The sequence below is a fragment of the Adiantum capillus-veneris genome, chromosome 3, assembly GCF_014529385.1.
Source record: "Adiantum capillus-veneris isolate H3 chromosome 3, ASM1452938v2, whole genome shotgun sequence".
Lineage (NCBI taxonomy): Eukaryota > Viridiplantae > Streptophyta > Polypodiopsida > Polypodiales > Pteridaceae > Adiantum > Adiantum capillus-veneris.
The window spans coordinates 56,063,726-56,071,168 of record NC_140933.1 but is presented as its reverse complement, the minus strand read 5'-3'; the positions used below and the strand labels follow the sequence as shown (position 1 = coordinate 56,071,168).

At 40.7% G+C, this 7,443-nt stretch overlaps 1 protein-coding gene across 1 annotated transcript; it reads left to right on the top strand.

The window, feature by feature from the left end:
• The first annotated feature begins 1,641 nt into the window (after positions 1-1,641).
• On the top strand, positions 1,642-3,525 carry LOC147460953 (thioredoxin H-type-like). Its single transcript, XM_086508624.1, has 3 exons — positions 1,642-2,002; positions 2,125-2,247; positions 3,250-3,525. Exons 1-3 carry the CDS (start codon positions 1,901-1,903, stop codon positions 3,394-3,396), a joined length of 372 nt encoding a protein of 123 aa, XP_086364750.1. The 5' UTR covers positions 1,642-1,900; the 3' UTR covers positions 3,397-3,525.
• Positions 3,526-7,443: the final 3,918 nt, after the last annotated feature.

Sequence of the window (7,443 nt, the reverse complement as noted above, 5' to 3'; positions counted from 1 at the left end):
TTGAAGATCAAATGGCAAGGTAAAAGGCACACGTGGTGGAGTAGAAAGAGGAACGAAGTGGGCAAGACGCAGGTGGTCGGTAGCTTGCACGAACAATTGAAGTTTTTTTAAAAAAAGTTGATGTACACACGTGCGAGCACAAGCTGCTTCGGTGAGTTAGCTACACAAGCGCCACGGGGGTTCGAAACCTGCTCGTGCTTGGAGTTTTACTTGTGCTTACATAGCAAGGCAAGGAATGTAGGGAATTGGGGGAGATTCCTAGGTATTATAAATTGAAAGTAGCCACTATGTATTATAATCTTATAAATTCCGAGTTTGAATGTTGGGTCTTATAATTTTGTTTAAACAAGTGAAAGGGTCACGACGGCTTTCAAAACAATAAGAAAGTGATAAAATTGTTAGGTTGAATTAAACTGGAATTAGTGTTTGGAAAAGGATTGACTCAAGTTAGTCTTGAGTCGATTGAAAATCGAGAGTAGCTAGCTGCAAACCATGGTAAACGGGAGAAAAATCGATAAAATATGTGAGAAAGTCGTCCAAAAATTCTACAAATCTCAAAAATTTTGCTAGTATTTTTGGTTTTCTTCTTTGTGAGGAGGAAACTCAATCAACAACTGCTTAATAAAAGAGACTTTCTCTAACGTTAACACTGATTGGAATCAAGTTGTGAAATGCAATAAATGTAAAGCCATGTGAAGTTGTGAAATGAAAGGTAAAATAAAAAGAACTAATTAATATATGTGTGTATGTAGAATTTATTAGGATTATGCAAGGTGAAGCTTCACTTTAGCATTCTAAAACAATAGAATGCAAAACAAGTGAAAGAGTCACGACGGCTTTCAAAAACAATAAAAAAGTGATAAAATTACAAACTGGTATCAGTGTTTGGAAAAGGATCGCATCAGCTTAGTCTTGAGCCCATTGAAAATCGAGACTAGCTAGTTGCAAACCATGGTAAATGAAAGAAAAACGGATGAAATATGTGAGAAAATCGACTAAACATTTTGCAAACCTCAAAATTTCTTCTAGTATTTCTGGTTTTTTTCTTTGTGAGGAGGAAACTCAATCAATAGCCGCTTAATGTTAACATTAATTGGAATCAAGCTATAAAATGCAAGAAATGTAAAGCTATGTAAAATTGTGAAATGAAAGAACTAATTAATATATGTGTGTGTAGAATTTATTAGAGGTGAAGCTTCACTTTAGCATTTTAAAACAACAGAATGCAAAAAAAACATATATGTGCGTGTGTGTAAAATTTACTAAAATTATGTAAGGTGAAACTTCACTTTAGTATTCTAAAACAATAGAATGCAAGAAAAATAAAGATAGTACGTAAAATGAAAGGTAAGTGTCCATCATGCACTGAAAAATATAAAGTGCCCCCTAAGCCAACCCAACACTAAGGGTTTCTTTTAGAAACTCAAAAAAACATGTGTGTGTGTAGAATTTACTAAAATTATGCAAGGTGAAGCTTTACGTTAGCATTCTAGAACAACAGAATGCAAGAAAAGTAAAGACTGTCATGATGTGAAATGAAAGGTAAGTCTCCATCATGCACTAAAAACAATAAAATCTCCCTAACCCAACAGAACCCTAAAGGTTTCTTTTACAAAGCCAAAAAACCGCTCAAAGCTTGGCTTCGACTAGTTTTACAGGATTGCACCTACTCACCCACACCCACATCTCCGGCGGGTCTTATAATTTTTTTGTTTTTAAGAGCTCATAATCATTAGTGGATTATATTTAGCATGAGCCTTATAAATTCTTGAATGCAAGGATCTCTCCGGGCATTGAGAATTTTAATTTGAGAGAGAGACTGTGTTTTTTTTTTTCTATAAAAAATTGTGTGTGTGTGTGTGTGTGTGAGAGAGAGAGAGAGAGAGAGAGAGAGCGCAATATGCAGAACTCAAGCACGGTTGATGAGAACAATGTCATACACTGCCCTTCTGCAAACTCATGGATGGCCACAGTAGAGGACTGCATCGTTGCCAATCAACTGGTAAATCTCTCTCTCTCTCTCTCTCTCTCTCTCTCTCTCTGTGTGTGTGTGTGTGTGAGTGTGTGTGTGATACACTGATGCATGCCCTCTTCTTAACCTTGTATGACGTTTCTCACTGGCAGAATGTAGCGATGTTCTACGGATCGTGGAGCGAGCCTTCAAAGGTCATGTATGACATGATGGTGCAGCAGAAGAAAGATTTTCCAAACGTGGTGTTTTGCAAACTAGACATCGACGAAGTCAAGGTACGCACGCTCGCGCATAATCGATTGAATGGCTGAGCTAGTGCGTGTATTTTTTTGCCGCAGAAAGAGAGAGGCACAAGAAGTGGTGCAGAGCTTTTGCACATTGTCCTTCATGGAATGTAAATTAGGGTTTGAACCATCCATGAACATATGTACATTACCTTCAAGTGCTGTTTTGTATTGGTATGTGAACAAGCATAAATGTATGCTTTTGACCATGATTTCCATTGAAACGAAACTACACACATTATGGCTTGTGTGCGCATGTGATTGCTAGCTCTGGTTTCTATGGGCAAAACTTGCCAAAAATCTTTTAACAAAGCCTCAAAGCTACATGCACAGAGAAAGCGTTGATCTGTCCACGTGATGATAGGCTCGACCTGCAGGTTCATGCAGTCATTTTTGAGACAGAGAGATGGGAAACACATATGTGAAAGTAGTTCTGTCAGTATCTGCATTTTTCTGCATTAGAATTTATGGCATGCTACTTGTCTCCGTACGTCAATCAAAATCCTTTGGTAGGTTTCATCTTCTTTTTGCTGACTACCTCTCATGTGTAGCTATGGACCTTGGGTAGTTTGTGTTTGCATATTGGTGGTGACATTTAAAAACCTTAAGAGCAAGGACAGGCTATGTGGGAAAACTGCTGGGGCGTTGTTTTTGATGTGGTTCTGCCTAGACTAACCTTTTCTTGTCGGGAAACGGGAGGTGTGCCCTCCCCTTTCAAACACTAGCTAGTAAACATGGGTTTGGCATGTGCTTAAAATACCATCCACATGTAGCTATCTTCAATGGGTAGCCTTCTCTCAATGCATTGAGAGGAGGCTCTGTGCGTAGGATCACAAAAGAAGGCCTTGGCCGCCTCAAGACTCAAGAGCGGATCAGAACCCTTGGATATTAAGAGTCTAGCTGTAATATAATGCTCGTGGCTAGATTGTTCAACCAAACACAGCTTGATTTATGGTTGATTTGGTATTTAAACTAGTCGTCGTTGTGATGCAGGAGGCTACAAAGATGATGGCAGTGCGCATTGTACCTACCATAGTGTTTGTCATAGAAGGCAAAGAGGTGGCTAGAGTGAAGCTTCTAATGACTCCCGAGGTTTTCAAGCACAAGATTGTGTCGTTCCTTCCGCTTCAACAGTCATAAGGCTGTGTAGTAGCTTGTTTCTCAATCCACACAGTGCATAAAGGGTGTATGAATTCAAAATATTTGTGCCGTCAATTATGGTTGAAACTTACAATGTTGTCATTAAAGCTAGAGCACAACTTGTCTTTCTTTGCTAGAGTGACCGCTCAAGGTGCATTGGACTTGAAAGAGGGGTGTTTGTCTCCTCCTAGCATTAGTATGTAATATATATCACATGCTTAGTTGTGATGAGTTTCTTGGAAGTTGTCTTTTTTTTTTTTTGGGGGGGGGGGGGGGGGGGGGGGGGGGGGGGGGCTGGCTGGGAGTCTAAGATATGTCTTTTGGCACATGGCTCATAGTTACCCGGAACGGGAAAGGGCAACATGCATGAAATGCCATTCCCTGTTTCGGATACTCATATCTGAGACATAGAATGGGGATCGGGAACGAACGGGAAATTGAGATGGGAACAGGGAACGGAGACCTAAAAATGGCCATTCCCATGGCTGCCAGGTCTTTGCATGCATCTGCTGGCCATCCTTGGGCAGCCAGTAGTGTGTAAGAGGCACCCATTGTCCGCGCTAGATCAATCATGAAGTCATCCCAAGCATGCAAAAGGTTAAATGTTTGTTAGGCCTTTTTTGTTACTTAGTATGCATGATAATTTTGCACTCTAGTGCATCTTTTTTGTGACTTGCAATACCGGAAAGTTTCAATTTTGGGAGCCGACCTGGAGTTAACTAAGGTTTATTGTCTGGTAACACGTTCGTGAAGAATGTGGAGAACACGCATGGGCACATGCACAATGTCGCCTTTCAGTAGCTGAAAGCTCGATCTCTCATGAGACTTCTTCAACTCACTTTTTTTCTCTCTCTTTCAAGAACTCAAAACCTCTCCAATAGATTTACACCAGTCATATATAGATTTGAGAAGCTCAGCAACTTACACATCCATCTTCTACGTTGATCTGGCAACTCATCTGCTCTACAAAGGGATATCTTTGTGTTGCTTGAATAAGAGCAGTGGCCAAACAATGTCTTGAAGTGATAATAACAAAAGAGTCTCCTCAAAAAGATTTTAGCATCACAAACCGTTTGTGTATCCCTCTCTTTGATAGGGTAACACAGAGGCAATTAATTCATGGCGAATTTGGATAAAATGACGAGCGACTTCATGCCTGCTTGGTAGCTATCCATCTGCAACTGTCAGCTCCAGAGGGTAACCATCTCTTTCCATGCGCCCCATCCAAGTATGGACCAATCTAAAGCCAATAAACCTCATCTTCACCGGGTTCCCCCCTTCAAGATCTGAGAGAGGATATCCAACATAGCATATCCCTGGTCCTTTAAGTCAAGACCAAGCTTCCCTGATTCGATATAGCGCTCAGAGTACAACGACTATGCTAGCAGGAGAATGGTCTCATATTGAGCTGTGTGGAGAATGTATTGGTCTTCCACTTTGAGCCAATAATTGCGGTCAAAGTGGGCAGCAATCAAGTTGAATCAACAGCCTTGCTTGATTCGGGTGCTCAAGCAAATTTGATCTCTTACGGATTATACCAACAGCTCAAAGTCACAGGTCAACTTCATCCTACTTCTCAAGTGCTGGAAAGTAGCACATCACACCCGTTGAAAACATTGGGATGGACTATATTGCATGTACAGATACATCAATATATTTACCCACACAAATTCTATGTGGTGACAAAAGAAACCACACAACACCCAATGATGCTGGGGAAACCTTGGCAAAAAGACTACAATGTGTAGATAGATTGGAAAGCAAAGACAGTCAAAATTCTGCATGAACATGAACAACAGGTGATAGCTTTTGCTCAGCAATACCAGCATGCTCAACTGCAAGCCATGCAATCACTGGAAACAAAGCCAAAATCACAAATGCCATCAAAGAACAACATGATACCCGAGACCAAAAATTAGGTAAAAGCTAACCATACTACTTACAGACACATGAAGTCAACGGCCACAATGCAAAAATCTAGGCTACCAAAACAAGGAAAACAAGTATGGATGCGGAAGGATAGAAATGACATGGCAGACAAACAACAATGCAACAAAAGGATTCCAACAAAGCAGATGGTTCAACCACAAACCACGGGCATAAAACAGATATGGATCCCAAAGAAAATGTTTAGCCATAATCCAAATGTCACTCAAATTTGGATACCAAAGCAAAAGCAAAAGGAACTCCCTTCAGTACAAGCAACAACGGAAAGCAAACAGCTGCATTTCAAAAAGGAAAACCGACATATGTGGATGCGAAAAAAAGACAAACCAGTGGCAAACGAGAAAGTGCCAAATCATCCTACAAAAACTGGCAACAACAAAATACAAATGGAAAGCAATGGCCATACGGACCAACCAATTTTTCCCTTAAAAACAACTACGACTCCATCAACAGTGTCGGCAAAGCAATTGCCTTTTGCAAAAAAGACAATTAAACAGGGAGCAGTAGAGTTACAGCTGTTACTTGCAAAGAAAGCAGGAAACCTCGACGGCGAATGCCAATAAGCATCTTGCTTATTCCCTTCTCTTGCACAACATTAATTTTTTCATGCATTGACCGAGTATGCATAACGTAGGGCCACATTAATCGGCCAGGCATTAGCACAACTTTTTCAACCTATGCATGGCACATACACCGAGGCGATACTTTGTCGTCCGGGAGGACTCCAGCTAGGAGGGGGGGAGGTATTCTAGAGACACTCTCAAATACGGAACCAATAACAGAAACAACAAAAAAGGGCATGATTTTCGACTATTTTAAGGGTTGTTGTTTGATTGCAATAATTTCTCGAGTAACCTAAGTATATATGTCCTTATACAATATGAAGCTACAGGTATATGGGGCCAAACACCAAATCAAGCCTCTAGGTGTGTGTATATAAGTAGAAATAGCTATTTTTCAGGCAAAATATTGATAAAACGGAGAAATCCGGCCATAAAAATTGCATGTGAGTGTATATAATGTGTTGCGATGATGTTTGTGATTTATTATGATTTTTGGAGATTTTTTGGGTTTGATTTGCTATTTTCTTTTTAATTTTGCTAATTTTCGACAGAAAAACTTCAAAAATACAAAAAGCAAGTGACAAACAGTTGTAATAAAAAACAAGAAAATATGGGGATGATCAGTGACTATAGGACAACCTATGGTATAGTGGGGGTACAATTATGAGATTGGAGCGAAAAGCGTGTTTTGGTCAGATTTTGACCGAAATGCCAAATTTATGGTAAACAGAGCAAATGGAGTCCAAATCAAGAAATTTTTGAGCTTAAACCGCATTTCGTAAGAAGATAGGAGCACATGTCAAATTTCATGAAAAGTGGTTCGGAGACCTCCATTATAAGAAATTTTCATCCCATTTTTAGCTCATTCTCACTATTGAGTTTGCGTAGAGAGCTTCTGCCACCTAGAGCGGATTGACCTTCCAACAGCTTCTACCACGCGCACGACTACCCGACGAGCTCCAGACATGAGAGGTTGGCTCACCACCTTGAGCTTTTCGCGCATGTTTGTCATTATGTCGCGAAAACTAGCGTAGGGGTCACACATAAAGCGAACGATAGAGATCTACAAGTAGAGACGGCGGCTTAACGGCTAACCCGAAAGCAACAAGACTTCATCGGTAGCTTACCTTAGTTTAGGAGACCAGTCCTGGATAGCCAAAGGCAGTAGGAAACCATCGGGAAAAACCCTAATTCCCAGAAACCCGCAAGAGGCCACCAAATGGGAAATCGGAGAAACGGCGACCAAATGCTACCAGAATTCATGGGTAGGAGCATCTCGACATGCTCGACAAGTCTATATGACCCGTATGACCAAAAAGTGACCGGAAGCGGCACTAAAATTCAGAAAACGGCATCAGACACACAAAGCGTCAAATTGCACTTGCGGCCAAACCGCAAGCCCGTTTGCCACTAAACTTCACGAGCGGCTTTCCTAGACCATCAACAACCAAGTCCTATGGTGGTAGACCACCACAAATCATCAAAGGTATGTAAACGCAACCATGGGTGTTTCTAGAGCAACAAATTGCCAAATGGA

Excerpts from the sequence above, each read along its gene's own strand:
- LOC147460953 (XM_086508624.1), top strand. The coding sequence starts at position 1,901 with ATGCAGAACTCAAGCACGGTTGATGAGAACAATGTCATACACTGCCCT. Across the intron at positions 2,003-2,124 it reads GCATCGTTGCCAATCAACTG|AATGTAGCGATGTTCTACGG; the intron begins GTAAATCTCTCT and ends TCTCACTGGCAG. Across the intron at positions 2,248-3,249 it reads TAGACATCGACGAAGTCAAG|GAGGCTACAAAGATGATGGC; the intron begins GTACGCACGCTC and ends GTTGTGATGCAG.